At 46.0% G+C, this 23847-nt stretch overlaps 1 protein-coding gene across 1 annotated transcript in view; it reads right to left on the minus strand.

The window, feature by feature from the left end:
• enox1 (ecto-NOX disulfide-thiol exchanger 1) overlaps positions 1-23847 on the minus strand; it is an 81662-nt gene that overhangs the window by 32790 nt on the left and 25025 nt on the right. Inside the window, exons 4-6 of the mRNA XM_056437456.1 lie at positions 4065-4151; positions 3880-3978; positions 1630-1660 (exon numbers count right to left, since the gene is read on the minus strand). Coding sequence (XP_056293431.1) covers positions 1630-1660; positions 3880-3978; positions 4065-4116 — 182 coding nt within the window. The 5' untranslated portion in view covers positions 4117-4151. The remainder of the gene's footprint in view (positions 1-1629; positions 1661-3879; positions 3979-4064; positions 4152-23847) is intronic.

The raw sequence follows: 23847 nt of genomic DNA on the forward strand, positions 1-23847 counted from the left end.
ACATTGCCTCAATTTAAAGACCCTTTCTAGTTTCTGCTGCAGGCAGGATATTTAATACAGTCTATCTCTCAGGACAATCCGTCCATTATTTTATGGGTTTAAAACAATTAGAAATTATTGAGCTTGAGTATTTCGTTGGGTAATAATTTGTTTTGAATGTTGAAAGTGATTCCATTGATCTCTTTCCAGTAAATGTTGATTATTTAACTTTGCACCTTAAATAGAAATGTATAAAAAACAGATGCAATCTCCAGGTTTAATAAATTACATTGTGTGTCCAAATGCTCCTGGCCGGCCCCTCTGTCACATTTTAGAACCGAATGTGGCCCGCAGGTCAAAAAGTTTGCCCACCCCTGGACTAGAGGCTAGGGACTAAGGACCAGAGACTAGAGACAAGAGACTAGAGACTAGAGACCAGAGACTAGAGACTAGGGACTAGAGGCTAGAGACTAAGGACCAGAGACTAGGGACTAGAGTCTAGAGACTAAGGACCAGAGACTAGGGACTAGAGTCTAGGGACTAAGGACCAGAGACTAGAGGCTAGAGACTAAGGACCAGAGACTAGGGACTAGAGTCTAGAGACTAAGGACCAGAGACTAGGGACTAGAGTCTAGGGACTAAGGACCAGAGACTAGAGTCTAGGGACTAAGGACCAGAGACTAGAGGCTAGAGACTAAGGACCAGAGACTAGGGACCAGAGACCAGAGACTAGAGACTAGGGACTAGAGACCAGAGACTAGGGACTAGAGGCTAGAGACTAAGGATCAGAGACTAGGGACTAGAGTCTAGAGACTAAGGACCAGAGACTAGGGACTAGGAACCAGAGACTAGAGACAAGAGACCAGAGACTAGGGACTAGAGGCTAGAGACTAAGGACCAGAGACCAGAGACTAGAGACTAAGGACCAGAGACTAGGGACTAGGGACCAGAGACTAGAGACAAGAGACTAGAGACCAGAGACCAGAGACTAGGGACTAGAGACTAGAGACTAGGGACCAGAGACTAGGGACTAGAGACTAGAGACTAGAGACCAGAGACTAGGGACTAGAGGCTAGGGACTAGGGACCAGAGACTAGAGACAAGAGACTAGAGACCAGAGACTAGAGACTAGAGACCAGAGACTAGAGACCAGAGACCAGAGACTAGGGACTAGAGGCTAGAGACCAGAGACTAGGGACAAGAGCAGGCCTATTCAACTAGCGGCCCGTTTGAGTTTAACTTTGGCCCGCAAGACTGCCTGCAAATCAGTATAGCTTGGTAAGAAAAAATAAAACTGACGGACACGCCTCTTTTATACATTGAGACATCTAACCCAGAGCCATTGAGTTTCACTGTTGCCTCAACCAAACCTGTATGGTTACATCTTTATGTTACGCACCCGTGTTGGTTGCCGTTGTTACACCCCGACTGGTTTTCAAACCTACTGGTTTCCTGTGTGCGTTGTGTTCTCTTCACATCTGCAGCGGGCTCTGTCTCGCACCAGATTCGTCATTCACAAACATATTGCTGGAGATCTTCAAGCCACCGTTCATATCCATTTAAGGATTACGATTGTATGAGTGAGCAGTGCATCACAGCCACGTATGAAGAAATACATTTTCGAAAAATAAAAATAAAAGATCGCCCGACCTGGTTTCGATCCCTTTCACGCAAAAGGAGTCTGCACTCAAAGACATGCAGTCTGTGCGCTGCACCACCAGATATTAGGTTCATCCCAAGTCATTTATATATTGGCGGCTGTAGCTCAGTGGGGTACGAGGGCCGTCCTTCAACCGCAAGGTTGTGTTCGATCCCGGCTCCCATTAGTTGCAAGTTGAAGTGTCCTTGAGCAAGGCACTGAACCCCCAGTTGCTTCCCGGGCGCTTCACCGCAGCCCACTGCTCCTTAATAACTAAGGATGGGTTAAATGCAGAGAACTAATTTCCCCTTGGGGATTAATAAAAGTGTATATTCTTATATTGATCCATTAAGTCACATTTCTTATGTTTTCATGGGAACAGTTTGGTTGAAGGGACCTGAAACAACTGGTTACCTTGAGCGGATATTTACACTTTGAAACATGTTTATAGTGATGCTTGTTCAACACTTTGCCACAATACCGACGCATTTTCGTGTGTGACTGTTTACCTGTGGAAATATACATTACTGTTTTTCATTTTTAGCCATTATTTGATCAATATTCTGTGCGGCCCTCACACCCCCCGTGATTTTCTTATTCGGCCCACTTGCTACTGAAGTTGAATAGCCCTGGACTAGAGGCTAGAGACCAGAGACTAGGGACTAGAGACTAGGGACTAGGGACCAGAGACTAGAGACCAGAGACTAGGGACTAGAGGCTAGAGACTAAGGATCAGAGACTAGGGACTAGAGGCTAGGGACTAAGGACCAGAGACTAGAGACAAGAGACCAGAGACTAGAGACTAGGGACTAGAGTCTAGAGACTAAGGTCCAGAGACTAGGGACTAGAGTCTAGGGACTAAGGACCAGAGACTAGAGACAAGAGACTAGGGACTAGAGGCTAGAGACTAAGGACCAGAGACTAGAGTCTAGAGACTAAGGACCAGAGACTAGGGACTAGAGGCTAGGGCCTAAGGACCAGAGACTAGAGACAAGAGACTAGAGACTAGGGACTAGAGTCTAGAGACTAAGGACCAGAGACTAGGGACTAGAGGCTAGGGACTAAGGACCAGAGACTAGAGACAAGAGACTAGAGACCAGAGACCAGAGGCTAGAGACTAAGGACCAGAGACTAGGGTCTAGAGTCTAGAGACTAAGGACCAGAGACTAGAGACCAGAGACTAGAGACCAGAGACTAGAGACTATCCTGATCCTGTACTCCAGTAGCACTGCGTTGAGGGGCTCCTGAGCTGCTCAGTTCCTGTCCAGCTGGAGGTGGATCCTTTGTTCTGGGTTTTATTCTTCAGAGATAAAGAATGATGTAGCAGCTCCAAGGCCACTACCCTTGGGTTTCCCCCCCCAGCACCAAGGATCAGCCCGGAACCACGAGGTTTGGTTGAAAGCCATCATTTATTTGTCAGCAACAACGCACAAGCAGACCGCACAACCTGCGCCTCTGCTCACTCTCCCCTCCAGCTCTGCTGCCCTTTTATACAGGCAGCATCGGCTGCTGACTGATTGCCAATCAGTCAGAGCAGCTGACTGATTGTCAACCAGCCAGCAGCCGAGGCCAGATTGGGGACAGCTGCCACAAATGAGAACAACATTATTTATGGAATCCTGAAGCTTCAGGTAACAGGTCTGAGAAAAGAAGTACTCAGATGTGTGACCAAGCAAAAGTACAACAATGCAAAGATACTCAGACTACTACTACTACTGCTACTACTAGTATTAATACTACTACTACTGCTACTAGTATTAATACTACTACTAGTATTAATACTACTACTACTAGTATTAATACTACTACTATGAGTGAGATATTGCAGTTTCTTGTCACTTCGGCTGCTCCGTCGTCTCCATCGTCCTGATGACAGTCGTCGTGTTCTCAGTGTCAGAGCTCCATCGCCTGAGAGCTGCTGTAAAGCGTCTCCACTTAAGACCACTTAACACACATGCACACACGCACACACACACACACTAAAGAGCCTTTGGTAGAACGTTGGGCTGATTATGCGGTCCATAAATTTGCATTAAGGTCTGGTGGATCTGACTGAGCCTCTCTCTCTCCCTAGCGCCGACATTACCCACAATGCACCTCTCCCTCTGACAGGCATGTTACGCTCGTGGAATGTTGGAATGACACCGACTCAAGTGACATCACCCGAGGCCTTCGGTCACCTCCCCTGGACACACCGGAGGCTCAAAGGACTCCTGGGGGTCCCCTGAAGCCCCTCACAGGAAGTGGTCTGGGGGTCTTACCTGAGACCAGCTGCTGCCCGCTGAGCCCCACAGGCCCGATGCCCAGGTTGTGCATGGCGGTGGTCCAGGCCCCGAGGTCGGACACGGGGCCGCCAGCTGCTGCAGAGACAGAGACCACGTCAGACCCCCGGCGGGACCCCAGTGACTTCTGCACCGCGGCACCCAGCGGGGGTCTCGCTGCTGACCTCGCATCACGTCCGTCCTCTGGCTGCCAGACGGGTGGACACACGGGTTCATCCAATCAGAGAGAAGACCGGCGTCCAGGGGAGGAGCTAAAAGACACAGAGGGAGAGACAGTTCATATATAAATCTGTACTGTATATATGTACATATAAATATATGTACATATATATATATAAATATATAAATATATGTACATATAACTATATAAATATATGTACATATATATATATAAATATATGTACATATATATATAAATATGTACATATATATATTAATATATATATATATATATATTAATATATATGTATATATATGTACATCTATATATATATATATAATATATATACAGATATAAATGTACATATATATCTATCTATATATATAGATAGATATATATATCAATATATAAAAATATATAAATATCATCGAGCAGAAACGATTAGGAAGACTCCCCTCCCAACACACACACACTCACACACACACACACACACATGGTTAATGGGCCTCAGCAGACAGAAACCTGAAAACTAAACAACTCAAACACCTGCTGCTCTTTGTTCAACTGCTCGTGTCCCGTCCTCCGTTTGCTCAACCGTGTGTGTGTGAGTGTGTGTGTCAGTGTGTGTGTGTGAGTGTCAGTGTGTGTGTGAGTGTCAGTGTGTGAGAGTGTCAGTGTGTGTGTGAGTGTCAGTGTGTGTGGAGGCCAGTGAGTGTGTGTGTCAGTGTTGTCAGTGTGTGTGAGTGTCAGTGTGTGTGTGAGTGTCAGTGTGTGTGAGTGTCAGTGTGTGTGTGAGTGTCAGTGTGTGTGAGTGTCAGTGTGTGTGTGAGTGTCAGTGTGTGTGAGTGTCAGTGTGTGTGTGAGTGTCAGTGTGTGTGAGTGTCAGTGTGTGTGTCTGTGTGTAGATGTAATGTTCCATTACACACTTCCTGTCATCTGTTTCCTCGCAGCTGCTTCTCCTCATCTCTCAACTGAACCATCTTCATCCTCCCTCGTCTCCTCTGTCCTCGTTCCTCCCTCGTCTCCTCTGTCCTCGTTCCTCCTTCGTCTCCTCTGTCCTCGCAGCCCACTGGACTAACCCTAACCTCCTCCCCGTGTTTCTTCTCACTTTCACGCTCCATGAAATATTCACAGCTGAGCGATGTCCCGTTACTTATTCAGGACTCACTTGACTTCCCTGAATCATTCACTCACATCCGCATCTCTAGGAACGAGGAACAGAGGAGAGGAGAGGAGGGAGGAGAGATCTGACTCCTCCAGGAGAGAGGAGGGAGGAGAGACCTGAGAGGAGAGGAGAGATCTGACTCCTCGAGGAGAGAGAAGAGGAGAAAGGAAAGAGGCGAGATGAGGAGAGAGGAAAGAGGAGGAGAGAGGACGAGGAGAGAGGATGAGGAGAGAGGAAAGAGGAGGAGAGAGAGGAGAGAGAGGAGAGAGGAGTGGAGAGAGGAGAGGAGAGAGGAGGGGAGAGAGGAGAGAGGAGGAGAGAGGAGAGAGAGAGGAGAGAGGAGGAGGAGAGAGGAGAGAGGAGTGGAGGAGGAGAGAGAGGAGAGGAGAGGAGGAGAGAGAGGAGAGAGGAGAGGAGAGAGGAGGAGAGAGGAGAGGAGAGAGGAGAGAGAGGAGGAGAGAGAGGAGGAGAGAGGAGAGGAGAGGAGGAGAGGAGAGAGGAGAGAGGAGAGGAGAGGAGAGAGGAGGAGGAGAGAGGAGGAGAGGAGAGAGGAGAGAGAGGAGAGAGGAGGAGGAGGGGAGAGGAGGAGAGGAGAGAGGAGGGAGAGGGAGAGAGTGAGGAGGAGAGAAGAGGGGAGAGAGGAGGAGAGGAGGAGAGGAGAGGAGAGAGGAGAGGAGAGAGGAGAGGAGAGAGGAGGAGGAGGAGAGAGGAGGAGGAGGAGAGAGGAGGAGAGAGGAGGAGAGAGAGGAGAGAGAGGAGGAGGAGAGAAGAGGAGGAGAGAGGAGGAGAGGAGATGAGGCGGAAAGAGAGGAGAAAGGATAGGGGAGAGAGGAGAGAGGAGAGAGAGGAGTGAGGAGAGAGAGGAGAGAGTGAGGAGAGAGGAGAGAGGAGGAGAGAGAGGAGAGAGAGGAGAGAGAGGAGGAGAGAGAGGAGAGAGGAGAGGAGAGAGGAGGAGAGAGGAGAGGAGAGAGAGGAGAGGAGGAGGAGAGAGGAGAGGAGAGAGGAGAGGAGAGGAGAGAGGAGGAGAGAGGAGGAGAGAGAGGAGGAGAGAGAGGAGAGGAGAGAGGAGGAGAGAGGAGAGGAGAGGAGAGGGGAGGAGAGAGGAGAGAGAGCGAGAGGAGAGGAGGGGAGAGAGAGGAGAGGAGAGAGGAGAGAGAGAGAGGAGAGAGGAGAGGAGAGAGGAGAGAGAGGAGGAGAGAGGAGAGAGAGGAGGAGAGAGAGGAGAGAGGAGAGAGAGGAGGAGAGAGAGGAGGAGAGAGGAGAGGAGAGGAGAGAGGAGGAGAGAGGAGGAGAGAAGAGAGGAGGAGAGAGAGGAGAGGAGAGAGGAGGAGAGAGGAGAGAGGAGGAGGAGAGGAGAGGAGGAGAGAGGGGGGGAGGGGAGAGAGGGGAGGAGAGAGGAGAGGAGAGGAGAGAGGAGAGAGGAGAGAGAGGAGAGGAGGAGAGGAGGAGAGGAGAGAGAGAGGAGAGGAGAGGAGGAGAGAGGAGAGGAGGAAAGGAGAGGAAGAGAGGAGGAGGAGAGGAGGAGAGGGGAGGAGACGAGAGGAGGAGGAGAGAGGAGGAGACGAGAGAAGAGAGGAGAGGAGAGGAGAGAGGAGGAGAGGAAGAGGAGGAGAAGAGAGAAGAGAGAGGAGAGAGAGGAGGAGAGAGAGAGGAAGAGGAGGAGAGAGAGAGGAGAGAGAAGAGGAGAGAGAGGAGAGAGGAAGAGGAGGAGGAGAGAGAGAGGAGGAGAGAGAGAGGAGAAGTGAGGAGAGAGAGGAGAGGAGAGAGAGGAGGAGGAGAGGAGAGAGGAGAGAGGAGAGGAGGAGGGAGGAGAGGAGAGAGGAGGAGAGAGGAGAGAGAGAGAAGAGAGAAGAGAGGAGAGAGGAGAGAGAGGAGGAGAGAGAGAGGAGAGGAGAGAGGAGGAGAGAGGAGGAGAGAGAGGAGAGGAGGAGAGGAGGAGAGAGGAGGAGGAGAGAGGAGAGGAGAGAGGAGGAGAGAGGAGGAGAGGAGAGGAGAGAGAGGAGGGAGAGGAGAGAGGAGAGGAGAGAGGAGGGAGAGAGGAGAGGAGAGAGGAGGAGAGAGGAGAGAGAGGAGAGGAGAGAGAGAGGAGAGAGGAGAGGAGAGAGGAGGGAGGAGAGAGGAGTGGAGAGAGGAGAGGAGAGAGGAGAGAGGAGGGAGGAGAGAGAGGAGAGTGGAGGGAGGAGAGAGGAGGAGAGAGAGGAGAGGAGAGAGGAGAGGAGAGAGAGAGGAGAGAGGAGAGGAGAGAGGAGGAGAGAGAGGAGAGGAGAGGAGAGAGGGGCCGGCCTGTTTGACAGCTGGTCACCATTGCTCATGTGCATCCTTGTGTTACACTGACTGAAGATGGGCAGGTGCTGCGCGTGTCGACTAAAGTAACTTAATCCACTAACAAACAAGCTTTAACTCATAGTTGGATACCGTGTTCTGTTTTTATATGATGTGTGCTTTTAATATCGACACGACAGCGCTTTCAATGCAACTTTGCTTACTCTCTGTTATGGGGAAACCAGCATCTCCTGTACACTTGTTTTCTAAACAATGAACGAGCCAGAATTCCTTCCGCGATTCGGAAGAAAACCTTCCCACCCAGTAAGACTCTAAGACTCTAAGACTCTAAGACTCTCAGACTGTTGTATCTTGCATTTATATTGCTACTGGCCGGCGACGTTGAGGTTAATCCTGGCCCGCAGGTTCTGGAAATCACATCGCTACTACAGGCAACGCCGCCATGGCCAGCGATACAACCGGTCACACTAGGCAACCGAATAATGTGGCTCACACCACCACAGTTACTACCGCCATGGCCTCCGTTAGCATGTACCTTCCCGCTAACACCGCTACTGGCTGCCGGCTATCCGCCACCCACGGCCACTACAAGCACGGCAGGGATGCTAACCCCGGCTACCACCATCGCGACAGCGGCTCTCTCCACCACCAACCCGGCAGGGATGCTAACCCCGGCTACCACCAGCACGGCAGGGATGCTAACCCCGGCTACCACCAGCACGGCAGTGATGCAAACCCCGGCTACCACCATCGCGACAGCGGATCTCTCCACCACCAGCTCGGCAGGGATGCTAACCCCGGCTACCACCAGCACGGCAGGGATGCTAACCCCGGCTACCACCATCGCGACAGCGGCTCTCTCCACGGCCACCACCAGCACGGCAGTGATGCAAACCCCGGCTACCACCATCGCGACAGCGGATCTCTCCACCACCAGCTCGGCAGGGATGCTAACTCCGGCTACCACCAGCACGGCAGGGATGCTAACCCCGGCTACCACCAGCACGGCAGGGATGCTAACCCCGGCTACCACCATCGCGACAGCGGATCTCTCCACCACCAGCTTGGCAGGGATGCTAACCCCGGCTACCACCAGCACGGCAGGGATGCTAACCCCGGCTACCACCAGCACGGCAGTGATGCAAACCCCGGCTACCACCATCGCGACAGCGGATCTCTCCACCACCAGCTCGGCAGGGATGCTAACCCCGGCTACCACCATCGCGACAGCGTATCTCTCCACCACCACCTCGGCAGGGATGCTAACCCCGGCTACCACCAGCATGGCAGGGATGCTAACCCTGGCTACCACCAGCACGGCAGGGATGCTAACCCCGGCTACCACCAACACGGCAGGGATGATAACCCCGGCTACCACCAACACGGCAGGGATGATAACCCCGGCTACCACCAGCACGGCAGGGATGCAAACCCCGGCTACCACCATCGCGACAGCGGATCTCTCCACCACCAGCTCGGCAGGGATGCTAACCCCGGCTACCACCATCGCGACAGCGGATCTCTCCACCACCACCTCGGCAGGGATGCTAACCCCGGCTACCACCAGCATGGCAGGGATGCTAACCCTGGCTACCACCAGCACGGCAGGGATGCTAACCCCGGCTACCACCAACACGGCAGGGATGATAACCCCGGCTACCACCAACACGGCAGGGATGATAACCCCGGCTACCACCAGCATGGCAGGGATGCTAACCCTGGCTACCACCAGCACGGCAGGGATGCTAACCCCGGCTACCACCAACACGGCAGGGATGATAACCCCGGCTACCACCAACACGGCAGGGATGATAACCCCGGCTACCACCAGCACGGCAGGGATGCTAACCCCGGCTACCACCAACGCAACAGCGGATCTCTCCACGGCCACCACCAACGCAGTAGCAATGCTACCCTCGGCTCCGCATACCAACACAGCTAAGGTCAGAAACCCCATATTAAAAAGACACCGATCTCTGCATATTTTCCAGACCTTAAATCATGCAAGATCAATCTGGGACCCATTGTGTAAAAGAGGCTTACTTGGGGGCCATTTAAATGTCCGCAGCATGGTCCCAAAACGGGAGCAGCTGGAACATCTTTTAAATAATTCGAACATTGATTTTATGGGACTATCCGAAACGTGGCTATCCAGCTCCTCACCCGAAGCTGCGATAACACTCCCAGAATACAAGACCTTCAGGAAAGATAGGGTTCATGGGAAAGGAGGGGGGGTTTTGTTCTATGTAAAAAATAACCTGAGATGTAACCAGATGGTGTGGCCTGGTGGCAACATATTGGAAGATATTGGTGTTAACATCTTTCTTTCAAATGAAATGTCTCTAACTGCTATCTGCATCTATCGTGCTCCCTCAGCTAAAGCTGAATTTTATGATCACCTTAAAGCACTTCTTAATTCGTGTAATCATAAAAAAGAAATTCTGTTGTTTGGAGATTTTAATGTAAACTGGGACGATAAAAAGGAGAGAAAAAACCTTAAACTTATAACTGAGTATTTCAACTTCACCCAGATAATAGAGCGACCCACCAGAATCACACACCGCTCACAAACTAGAATTGACCTAGTCTTCACTAACAAACCCGAGAGAGTCACCAAAACCCATAACTTATTGACGGGACTCTCGGATCATAATGCAATTTATTTTTCTAGAAAACTTAACAAAAAACGTTTTGAAAACTCTTTTTCTAGTACCCCTAGTAATCGACCTAATACTAGAATAATCCCCAAAAACCAACAACAAAATCTAGAAAAAGCCTTAAAAGACATCAATTGGGATGATCTTCATAAATGTGAAAATGCAGATATCTGCAGCGACTCTTTCCTCTCTCAAATCAAGGGGGTAATTTCCCCTTTCTCCAGACAAGGGAGCCGTAGGAGGAATAAAACCACCCTTCCCTGGCTCAACCCAGATTGTGTACACTTAATGAAGCGAAGGGATATGGCTCTCAAAAAATCCATAAAATCAGGGTTAAGTACAGACAGACATATTTTCACAGCTACCAGAAACAAAGTTACGCTGGAGCTGCGAAAGGCCAAAGCAGATTTTTTAATAAAAATTATTGAAAATGCTAGGGGGAACAGTAAAACAATCTGGCAGAATATAAACAAGCTAACAGGGAAACAACATAAGCAGGATAATAAAGGCCTAGAACTAAGAGTTGACAATCAGCTGGTGCGGGACCCCGTTATTCTGGCACAGGAATTAAACTCCTTTTTTATTAAATCTATTGAAGATATATCTAAACAGTTCATTTCACCCGTGTGCTCTGATAGTCCAGGAAATAGAGCTGCAGACAATTCACTGATAACATTTTGTATTCAAGAAATCACTGTGACAGAAGTCATTAATATTATTAATGCTTTGAACAACTCTAAAGCCAAGGATATCCATGGTCTCGACACCAGCTTTTTAAAATCACACAAGGAGGCGCTGGCACCCCCAATCATGCACCTAGTGAACCTATCGATTAGACACTCGATGGTTCCTGGAGCATGGAAGATGGCCTCAGTTATCCCTGTGTTCAAATCGGGGGATAGCTCCGATATGAACAACTACAGACCAATTAGTATTTTGCCTAGCATCTCTAAAATTATAGAAAAATGGATCGCTAAACAAATAATAGAATTTCTTAATAATGGTCAAACCCCCCTGCACCCCATGCAGTTTGGTTTTCGACCGCATCATTCCACGGAATCTGCACTGGTTACGCTCATGGAGAAATGTAAAAGTTTATTAGATAAGAAGAGCTGCGTAGGTGCTGTATTTTTAGATTTAAAAAGAGCGTTCGATACAGTTAACCATGATGTGCTACTAAGCAAACTGTTAGGCTTCAACTTCTCTGATCAAGCCATCAAATGGTTTGGATCTTATTCATCCCATAGAGAACAATGTACTGTGGTTGATGTGTCAGCTCCTCTTACCTGGGCTGCCCAGTAGGGGTCCCCCAAGGATCCATACTGGCGCCCATTTTATTCTCTCTTTATATTAATGACTTCCCTGACTCTTGCTTCAATGTGGATGTTCAGCTGTATGCTGATGACACGGTCATTTTTACGGTGGCCAAAAATAGTGAGGAGGCAGCACGAGTGCTCTCTACTGCTCTGAGTCATATTCAAGGCTGGCTCACCAGGTCCTGTCTCTCATTGAACACGAAAAAAACAGTGTGTATGTTCTTTTCTAAGCAATCCTTAACTGTTGCACATTCTAATGTGTTTTTGGGAACTGAGAAATTGAATGTTGTTAATGAGTTCAAATACTTTGGCATTATGCTTGATTCCACACTCTCCTTTAGGAGCCATGTTAAAATGATGTCGAAAACCATACATTTCCATATACATAATTTCAAACAAATAAGAAACTCTCTATCGAATAATGCCGCTTTGCTGTTTTTACATTCTATGATACTTTCACATGTGAGCTACTGCTTAACCAGCTGGTCTATGACAAGCTCAATAATTATTAAACCGGTCGAACTACTCTATAAAAAAGCATTGAAAATACTGGATAAAAAACCTTTTAAGTATCATCATTGCTATATTTTAACCAAATACAACATGTTAAGTTTCAATAACTTTAGAAAATTCACTTCGGCCTGTTTGATTTACAAAGTACTAAATGGCCTAGCGCTACCCCCCCTTAAAACCTTCATCAAACATCGATCTATTAACTCCACTCTGTCCACCAGAGCTGTCACAAACAGGGACTGTGAGGTCCCGTTTAGAAAAACCCTGTTTGGGCAAAATGTGCTGTCCTTCAAAGGCTGCATGATGTGGAACAGCCGACCTCCTTCTATAAGGGAAAGCCCCAGCCTGGTCACCTTCACAGGCCACCTGAAGGCATGGCTCAGACTTCATCAGCCCTGTGACCATTAGAGTTAATCCGCACGGTATCCAAATGTCCTAAATGCACCTTTTTATTAATCTTCTTTTCTTCTTTTGTATTGCTGCACTGTCATTACGTGTGAAGTGATGTGTGCTTTCTATTTCACTCTGCTTGTATTCTTAAACTACATCAACCTGCCAAGGGACTACAGATGGAAACTAGCCTCCCGGCTATAATCTGGCATATTTACATGTACATTGTACTGTCTATCAATATGCACTGTCCCTTATTCTCTAAAAAAAAAGGAAAAGGAGAGGAGAGAGGAGTGGAGAGAGGAGAGAGGAGGGGAGAGAGGAGGGGAGAGAGGAGGGGAGAGGAGAGAGAGAGGAGGGGAGAGAGGAGGAGAGGAGGAGAGAGGAGAGGAGAGAGGAGAGGAGAGGAGAGAGGAGAGGAGAGAGGAGGAGAGAGAGAGGAGAGGAGAGAGGAGGGGAGAGAGGAGAGGAGAGAGGAGGGGAGAGGAGAGAGGAGGAGAGAGGAGGAGAGAGGAGAGAGGAGGGAGAGAGGAGAGAGGAGGAGAGAGGAGAGGAGAGAGAGGAGGGAGGAGAGAGGAGAGAGGAGAGGAGAGAGGAGGAGAGGAGAGAGGAGAGAGGAGAGAGGAGAGGAGAGGGGAGGAGAGAGGAGAGGAGAGGAGGGAGGAGAGAGGAGAGAGGAGAGAGGAGAGAGGAGGGAGGAGAGAGGAGAGAGGAGAGAGGAGAGAGGAGGAGAGAGGAGGGTTCTCTGTTCTCAGTTAGAGAAAACATTTGTGAATAAATCAGATTAAAGAAGTAAATAAAGAATGTGGAACGAAGACGAAGTTATAACAGGAATGGACTCCAATGTGTGTGTCTGTGTGCGTGTGCGTGTGTGTGTGTGTGTGTGTCTGTGTGTGTGTCTGTGTGTGTGTGTGTGTGTGTGTGTGTGTGTGTGTGTGTGTCTGTGTGTGTTGAGGAGACGTCCCTGATGGCCTCTGGAGACTTTCAGGACGTCTCCTCCCTGCCGGCTGATTTCTGATCACAGGGACAGCAGGAGCTCTAAAAATAGCCGAGGTCCATTTCCCATCATGCATCCTGCTGACTGGCTGAGAGCCGCCGAGGACTCGTGACTTCCTGCTTCACACCTCCAGAACCTCAGCGCTGGTAAAAATATAAAACTCTGTTTACAAGAAGAGGGCGTAGCCATGGCGGCGTCTGTCGTTGGTTTGTGGACGTTTTGAAGTCTTGAATTCTGAAAATTCCCTGTCGCCATCTTATTTTTTTTAGAGAAAAGGAAGTGACCATATCTGGATTGAGGAGTCACGTAGAGACCCCGTATACGTATCTGGTGGGCTGACCTGTCAATCACCTTGTAGCCACCTTTTATAGACCCGGAGTCATTTTCTTTATACTTCTATACAACCAGAGGAGTCTCCCCCTGGTGGTCAGGAGAGAGAATGCAGCTTTAACACATGAAGCATAGACTTCTATACAACCAGAGGAGTCGCCCCCTGGTGGTCAGGAGAGAGAATGCAGCTTCAACACATGAAGCATAGACTTCTATACAACCAGAGGAGTCGCCCCCTGGTGGTCAGGAGAGAGAATACAGCTTCAACACATGAAGCATAGACTTCTATACAACCAGAGGAGTCGCCCCCTGGTGGTCAGGAGAGAGAATGCAGCTTCAACACATGAAGCATAGACTTCTATACAACCAGAGGAGTCGCCCCCTGGTGGCCAGGAGAGAGAATGCAGCTTGAACACATGAAGCATAGACTTCTATACAACCAGAGGAGTCACCCCCTGGTGGACATACTGTCTCTGGCTCATTATTTTCTGTGAATGTTGTATAAAAGCATCACATCTGTGATGTTTTGTCCTCATTGTTGTAAAGACTTTGAGTGGAATCAGAAGCCTCCGTCAGCTCCTCCGTCTGGTCCGCCTCATCGTCTCTGATGTCCGGACAGAGTGCAGCGCCCGCCGTCTCCACGGTGACGGGGACTCCCTCTTCGCGCTCCGGCTGAGCGACAGGGTCACGGCCCGATATCAGTCAGCGCCGCCGGCAAATTACTTCCAATGCGGCCGGGACAGAGGCGCCATTAACCACGGAGAGAGGGCGGCGCGTCCAATCAGCTCCAATCTCATCACAGAGAGGAGCGAGGCCGCCGCGGGCTCTGGAGCCGGAGAGCCTTCTGCATGAAACACGTAAAGCGCATTCACACCGCTGGGTCCTCCAGGGGGAGAACAATGTCATCAATCAATGGATTCACAGCCACCTGGAGCCACCTGAATGAGAGCTCAGCGTCCTCCATGCTCCACGACCATCGGCCCAAAAACCACTGAAATGACGAATACAAAAAAAAGTTGTTTGTCATTCACCATGTTTGTGTTTTTGTCTTACACCATTATTTTTGTTTCAACATGTTCGTCACAATTTTAGGTTTTGACATTCACCATTTTATTTTTTATTAGTACAAATTTTTTTTGTTTGTCATTCACCATATTTGTTTTCTCTTTCAAATTTTTAGTTTTCATTCATCATATTTTTTGGTTTTTGTCATTCAAATTTATTTTATTTTATTCGTCACAAATTTTGTTTTCTGTCTGTCACCATTTTTTTTGTCATCATTTTTTTTTTGGTCAACATTTTTTTTGTCATTCACCAATTTGTTTTCTAATCGTCACAATTTTTTTTTTATTCTTCATTTTAAATTGTTTTTATTTGTCATCAGTTTTTTGTCATTCAACATTTTTGAATTTTATCGTCACCATCTTTGTTTTTTATTCGTCATATTTTTAGTTTTTTGTCATTCGACTTTTTTGTTTTTAGTCGTCACAAATTTCGTTTCTTGTCATTCACCAATTTTTTTTGCCATTCAACATTTTTTTGTTTTTTATCGTCACAATTTTAGTTTTTGGTCATTCACCATTTTTTTTTATATTCGTCATCATTTTGTCGACATTCAGCACATAACACAGTAGTACCTTAGTTTGATATTTTCTTAGACCTTGTATGATGTATTTTTGTTCTATATTTGTCTTGTGCTGCTGAAACCAGACGTACACATTAATGTGTCCATCTATTTATCTCTCCATGCTCCTCAGTCGCCCTCCTCATCCACCGTGGAGGGAGAGAAATCAAGCTATGCTATTAGTTTGGCTCTGGCTCCAGTTTCAGATCCTTTTAATCCACTTAGAGGCTGAGAGGGGGGGGGGGGGGGTAGGAGGGGATACAGAACGCCTGTCTGCAGGAAACTACGTTAGAAAGCGGAGACGCTTCATGACTGTCCAGCGAGAGACAAGCAGGCCGATAGCGACGCTCCCTGAAAACTCAATAATATCGTAAGATTTAAACAGTCAAGTTTAAACATGTAATGTCCTCAAAGAGACGACAGCGGGGCCCTCAGCGGGGCCCTCAGCGAGGCCCTCAGCGAGGCCCTCAGCGTCCTGCTCCAGCTCCAGGACCAGAGAGGGGAGGAGCTTCACGGGAAACCTTCACTGAGAAGCCTGAACCCGACGCTGTAAATAACAACGTTCTTCTCTTCAAGCGCTCTGCTTGAAACGCGTCTGTGATGCAATCAGATGGGAGGAGCCTAACTCTGGAAAGACAACGGACACGTGTGTGGGTTTCTCTGTTGGCGTCCCTCAGGGCTCAATCAGAGGCCCTCCTTTATTTACAGTGTTCTGGTTGCTTGTTGCCCCTGAAGTCCATCTGGAACCCTCTGAGAACCCTCTGGAACCCTCTAAAAACCATCTGGAACCCTCTGAGAACCCTATGAAACCCTCTAAAAACCATTTGAGAACCCTCTGGAACCCTCTGAGAACCCTCTAAAAACCCTTTGAGAACCCTCTGAGAACCCTATGAAACCCTCTAAAAACCCTTTGAGAACCCTCTGGAACCCTCTGAGAACCCTATGAAACCCTCTAAAAACCCTTTGAGAACCCTCTGGAACCCTCTGAGAACCCTCTAAAAACCCTTTGAGAACCCTCTGAGAACCCTATGAAACCCTCTAAAAACCATTTGAGAACCCTATGGAACCCTCTGAGAACCCTCTGAGAACATGCTCACAGTTTGAGTTCTGAGATCCAGGAGCCATAACCTGGCTGCTTGTCAGCAACATGTACTGTGTGTGTGTGTGTGTGTGTGTGTGTGTGTGTGCGTGTGTGCGTGTGTGTGTGTGTGTGCTGACTCACAGACTACATGACCAGATGGCGTAGAGGAAGAGGAGCAGCTCCTGCAGCTCTGACTGCTCTCTGCATTTTAAACACCTTCCTTCTGTCGCTCAGACTGACTCTACAGGACCAATTAGCATCACACACACACACACATATACACACACATACACACACATACACACACACACACACACACACACCCACACACACATACACACACCCACACACACACACACACATACACACACACACCCACACACACTGCCTGTGAAGACAGTGTAATAATAGACAGGGAGACGTTTACACCACAAAGACCAACAATAGAAGACGAGACACTGAGCCACGTTTCACAAGAAGAGACAATAGAAGACAATAGAAGACAAGAGAAGACAAGAGAAGACAATAGAAGACAAGAGAAGACAATAGAAGACAAAAGAAGACAATAGAAGATACAATCGAACACAATAGGAGCAGAGTTGTAGTTTAACACCCTTCTCTGCTCTTCCATTCGAGCAGTTACCCACCCATGACTCTAGAGTAGAGACTGTGTCTGTCCCACGGCCACTTCAATTAAATAAATCAAAAGTAAGCAGAAGAGGAGTCGTACACAATAACCTTATACAAGTTAACACCATTATTTCAGCAGTGCAACAAAACAGGTCTATTAAATGTGGTCTCCTAAATATTCGATCTCTGTCATCTAAAGCTGTGTTACTAAATGATTTAATATCAGATAATCACATTGATTTATGTTGCCTAACTGAAACCTGGCTGAGCCATGAAGAATATGTCTGCCTGAATGAATCGACTCCTCCAAGTCATATTAATACTCACATTCCTCGAGGCACCGGTCGAGGAGGTGGAGTAGCAGCCATCTTTGAATCGAGCCTATTAATTAATCCTCAACCTAAATTACACTACACCTCATTTGAAAGCCTTGTTCTTAGTCTTTCACATCCAACCTGGAAAACACTACAGCCAATTCGATTTGTGATTCTGTACGGGCCACCAGGTCCATATTCAGAGTTTATATCTGAATTCTCAGAATTTATATCAAGTTTGGTTCTTAAAACTGATAAAGTTATTATTGTAGGAGATTTTAATATCCATGTGGATGTTGATAATGATTGCCTTAGTGCTGCATTCATCTCCTTGTTGGACTCGATTGGCTTCTGTCAGAGAGTACAGAAACCCACTCACAGCTTTGGCCACACGCTTGATCTTGTTCTTACTTATGGCGTTGACATTGAGCATTTGAACGTCTTCCCACAGAATCCTCTTCTGTCAGACCACAACCTCATAACTTTTGAATTTAAACTACCGGAGTGTACTCCGTTAGTCAAAAGTTTCTACACCAGATGTCTAACTGACAGTGCTGTAGCTAAATTTAAAGAAGCGATTCCTTCTGTATTTGATTCGATACCACGTCTCAATATAACAGAGGACTCCTGGTCTAACTTTAGTCCGTCCCAGATTGATCATCTTGTTGACAGTGCCACAGGCTCTCTGAGAATAACACTGGACTCGATAGCCCCTCTGAAGAAGAAGGCAGTGAGGAAGAGGAGGTTTGCTCCCTGGTATAACCCTCAGACCCGCAAACTGAAGCAAACGTCACGAAAGCTTGAACGCATATGGCGTTCAACTAATCTCGAAGAATCCCGCTTAGTTTGGCGAGATAGTCTTAAAACATATAAGAAGGCCCTCCGTAATGCCAGAGCAGCCTATTACTCATCAGTAATAGAAAAATAAAACAACCCCAGGTTTCTCTTCAGCACTGTAGCCAGGCTGACAGAGAGTCACAGCTTGTGGAGCCGAGCATTCCTATAAACCTCAGTGGTAATGACTTTATGAACTTCTTTAATGAAAAGATTTTAACTATTAGGGACAAGATTAATATTCTCTTGCCCATAACCAGTGCCAATCTGTCCTCAAGTGGAATGGCCTTGGAAACCGCTGTATGCCCTGGTGTATATTTGAGGGCTTTTCTCCCATCAACCGTGACCAATTATCTTCAACGGTTTCTACTCAACACGCCTACCTGTCTCTTGGACCCCATCCCGACGAGGCTGCTTAAAGACGTTTTGCCTTTAATTGGCGGCTCTATTAGATATTATCAATGTGTCTCTGCTAACAGGCCACGTACACACTCCTTCAAAGTGGCTGTTATTAAACCTCTCCTGAAGAAGCCCACTCTGGATCCAGAGGTGTTGGCTAACTACAGACCGATCTCTAACCTCCCCTTCCTCTCCAAGATCCTTGAGAAAGTGGTCGCAAATCAGTTGTGCGACTTTCTACATCATAATAGTTTATTTGAGAAATTTCAATCAGGATTTAGAAAACACCACAGCACCGAGACAGCACTGGTGAAAATTACAAATGACCTCTTAATGGCAGCAGATAAAGGACTCCTCTCTGTCCTGGTCCTGTTAGACCTTAGTGCTGATAGAGGACTCCTCTCTGTCCTGGTCTTGTTAGACCTTAGTGCTGATAGAGGACTCATCTCTGTACTGGTCCTGTTAGACCTTAGTGCTGATAAAGGACTCCTCTCTGTCCTGGTCTTGTTAGACCTTAGTGCTGATAGAGGACTCCTCTCTGTACTGGTCTTGTTAGACCTTAGTGCTGATAGAGGACTCATCTCTGGACTGGTCTTGTTAGACCTTAGTGCTGATAGAGGACTCCTCTCTGTCCTGGTCTTGTTAGACCTTAGTGCTGATAGAGGACTCCTCTCTGTACTGGTCTAGTTAGACCTTAGTGCTGATAAAGGACTCCTCTCTGTACTGGTCTAGTTAGACCTTAGTGCTGATAGAGGACTCCTCTCTGTCCTGGTCTTGTTAGACCTTAGTGCTGATAGAGGACTCCTCTCTGTACTGGTCTAGTTAGACCTTAGTGCTGATAAAGGACTCCTCTCTGTCCTGGTCTTGTTAGACCTTAGTGCTGCATTCGACACCATTGACCATGACATCCTGTTACAGAGACTGGAGCAGTCGATTGGCATTTCAGGCACGGCACTAATTTGGTTTAAATCCTATTTATCAGATCGATCTCAATTTGTATTTGTAAACGATGACGCCTCGATAACCACCAACGTTAGTCACGGAGTTCCACAAGGTTCTGTGCTTGGACCAATTTTATTTACCTTATACATGCTTCCTTTGGGCAATATTATCAGGAAACACTCCATAAACTTTCATTGTTATGCAGATGATACTCAACTATATTTATCGATAAAACCAGAGGAGAGCAACCAACTCGGTAAAATTCAAGCATGTCTTAAAGACATAAAACATGGATGACCTGCAACTTCTTGTTGTTAAACTCAGACAAAACCGAAGTAATTTTAATCGGCCCTGAGCACCTCAGAGATCAATTATCTGGTGATGTGGATTCTGTAGACGGCATTGCCCTGGCATCCAACACCACTGTAAAGAATCTTGGCGTTATCTTTGATCGGGACTTGTCCTTTAACTCCCACGTAAAGCAAATCCCAAGGACTGCATTCTTTCATCTACGTAATATTTCAAAAATCAGGCACATCTTGTCTCAAAAAGATGCAGAAAAAATGGTTCACGCGTGTGTTACTTCGAGACTGGATTACTGCAACTCCTTATTATCAGGCTGCTCTATAAGTCTCTTAGGTCAACTCCTTATTATCAGGCTGCTCTAATAAATCTCTTAGGTCCCTCCAGTTGATCCAGAATGCTGCAGCTCGTGTTCTCACTAAAACTAAGAAAAGAGATCACATCACTCCTGCACTAGCTGCTCTGCACTGGCTCCCAGTAAAATCAAGAATCACTTTTAAAATTCTTCTCTTAACCTACAAAGCCTTGATTGGTGATGCTCCATCATATCTTAAGGAGCTTGTAGTACCATATTGCCCCACTAGAGAGCTACGCTCACTAAATGCGGGACTACTTGTAGTTCCTAGAGTCTTAAAAAGTAGAATGGGAGCCAGAGCCTTTAATTATCAAGCTCCTCTTTTATGGAACCAGCTTCCACCTTCAGTCCGGGAGGCAGACACAGTCACCTCGTTTAAGAGGAGACTTAAGACTTTCCTCTTTGACAGAGCTTATAGTTAGGGCTGAATCAGGTTCACCTGGTCCAGCCCCTTGATATGCTGCTATAGGCTTATAGCTGCCGGGGACGTTAGGATGCACTGAGTACCTCTCTCTCTTTCTCTCCTTAAGGATGAATTTTCATCTCTCAATCACACGTTACTAACTCTGCTTTCTTCCCGGAGTCCTTTTGACTTCACGTCTCATGGGGTCATCGGACCCTATGAGACGGCATAGATCCTATCTGCTGATGGATCATCGAGGTCTGGGTCGTGGAATTCCTGCTCCTGACTACGCCACTGTCCTGTTGAGACTCCGCCCACTCCTCCTCCCCACCGCCATCTGCCTGATGGATCGTGGAGGTCTCCATCGTGGAATATGCCTACTATGAACTATTCATACACTCTGTCATATTCATTGAATGTATTTAAACTCTAAATCTGTCCTTCTGTACACATGACATCTATTGCATCTGTCCATCCTGGAGAGGGATCCTCCTCTGTTCTCTCCTGAAGGTTTCTTCCCTCTTTTTCCACCTGAAGGGTTATTTGGGAGTTTTTCCTGGTCCGATGTGAGGTTTTGGGGCAGGGATGTCTATGTGTACAGATTGTAAAGCACTCCGAGACAAATTTGTAATTTGTGAAATTGGGCTATACAAATAAACTGAATTGAATAGAACTATATGATGAGGTCCACGATGACTCCAGAATTTTGTCGCCGGAAACGAACAAGAACAAGAATTACTGCTGACGCCTGACAGATGGTGTGTGTGTGTGTGTATGTGTGTGTCTGTATATATGTGTGTGTGTGTATGTATGTGTGTGTATATGTGTGTGTGTGTATGTGTGTCTGTGTGTGTATATGAGTGTGTGTGTATGTGAATGTGTGTGTCTGTGTGTGGATGTATGTGTGTATGTGTGTCTGTGTGTGTATGTGTGTGTGTGTGTATGCGTGTCTGTGTGTATGTATGTGTGTGTGTACGCGTGTCTGTGTGTGTGTGTATGTGTGTGTGTGTGTGTGATCAATCAGGATCACCAAACAAACGCTGCGTCTCTCTTTTTATAAACAAACAGAACCAAAGGTAAAGAACAACTGTGTGTGTGTGTGTATATATATATATGTGTGTGTATGTGTGTGTGTGTGTGAGCAGATATGCCGTGTGACAGCCAAACCAAACACTCCTCTTCCTCCTGTCATAGCTTCAACTCACCCATCCCCCTCCTCTGTGTGGGCATGTGTGTGTGTGTGTGTGTGTGTGTGTGTGTATGTGTGTGTGTGTGTGTGTGTGTGTGCGTGTGTGTGTCTCCTCAGCAAGGACACCTCCAACCAGTGAATTTATGGAGCGAACACAACCGACAAGGAAAAATCCAACATGAGAGCTGCACATTCAAGGAGGATTTCTATATATATATATATATTTCTATATATATATAGTTATACATATATATATATATATGTGTATATATATAGAGAGAAATGTATTTCTATATATATATTTATATATATTTATTAGTGCTGTGAAAAATAACGCTTTAACTCAGTTATTAAATTACAGGATTACATTTTTTTTTTTTTTTACGCATTTAACGCATGCGCAGAATGAGCTTCCAATCCGTCTGTTGTTGGTCGTCTCTCCAGCAGCGTGTCATTCTGTCTCTAGTGTCGCGTTAACACGACTCCGATCTCCGTCTCGCGCGCCACAGAGCTCGGATGCCGGCGTGTGCGCGCACATCGGGTCGAAAAAAAGTCACTAGCACCCCCCCCCCGTCAACAACTCTTCTCGGAGCTCTTGCCTGTCTTGAGAGCCCTGTAAGTGTATATATGTGATTAATCATGATTAATCCACAGAAACCTGTGATTAACCTGATTAAAAATGTTAATCGTTTCACAGCCTTAATATTTATACATATATATAATACATATATATAAATATATATATATATATGTGTATATATATAGAGAGAAATGTATTTCTATATATATTTATATATTTATACATATATATAAATATATATATATATGTGTATATATAGAGAGAAATGTATTTCTATATATATATATATTTATATATATTTATACATATATATATACATATATATATATATGTGTATATATAGAGAGAAATGTATTTCTATATATATATATATTTATATATATTTATACATATATATATATACATATATATATATGTGTATATATAGAGAGAAATGTATTTCTATATATATATATTTATACATATATATATATGTGTATATATAGAGAAATGTATTTCTATATATATCTAAATATTTATACATATGTATATAAATATATATATTTTTATATACATACATATATATGAATATATATATGAATATATATATATGAATCTATATATACATATATATAGGAATATATTTATATCTATATATGTATAGATAAATAAAGCAGGAAGCTAATTATTTCCACTTATTTCCTCCATTAATTGATTATTGTGTATCCATAAGGTGTTTATATGTATTATATTATATCTGCATGTATTATCGACTTCTCTCTTTGAACTCAATAAAGATTATTCTGAATTTAAATCTGAAGATCTTCAGCGTGTAGAAATAGTTTGAAAATGAGTTTCATTGTTTTGCCAAATGAATAATCCAAAGAATAAATAATGTTTACAACTGAGGAAACACCATGTTGAATAAGAGAGGTTCACTGTTCTCTACATGTTCAGGTTCTCTGTTCTCTACATGTTCAGGTTCTCTGTTCTCTACATGTTCAGGTTCTCTGTTCTCTACATGTTCAGGTTATCTGTTCTCTACATGTTCAGGTTCTCTGTTCTCTACATGTTCAGGTTCTCTGTTCTCTACCTGTTCAGGTTCTCTGTTCTCTACATGTTCAGGTTCTTTGTTCTCTACATGTTCAGGTTCTCTGTTCTCTACATGTTCAGGTTCTATGTTCTCTACATGTTCAGGTTATCTGTTCTCTACATGTTCAGGTTCTTTGTTCTCTACATGTTCAGGTTCTATGTTCTCTACATGTCCAGGTTCTCTGTTCTCTACATGTCCAGGGTCTCTGTTCTCTACATGTTCAGGTTCTCTGTTCTCTACATGTTCAGGTTCTCTGTTCTCTACATGTTCAGGTTCTTTGTTCTCTACATGTTCAGGTTATTTGTTCTCTACATGGTCAGGTTCTCTGTTCTCTACATGTCCAGGTTCTTTGTTCTCTACATGTTCAGGTTCTTTGTTCTCTACATGTTCAGGTTCTCTGTTCTCTACAT

The sequence above is a fragment of the Pseudoliparis swirei genome, chromosome 2, assembly GCF_029220125.1.
Source record: "Pseudoliparis swirei isolate HS2019 ecotype Mariana Trench chromosome 2, NWPU_hadal_v1, whole genome shotgun sequence".
NCBI lineage: Eukaryota > Metazoa > Chordata > Actinopteri > Perciformes > Liparidae > Pseudoliparis > Pseudoliparis swirei.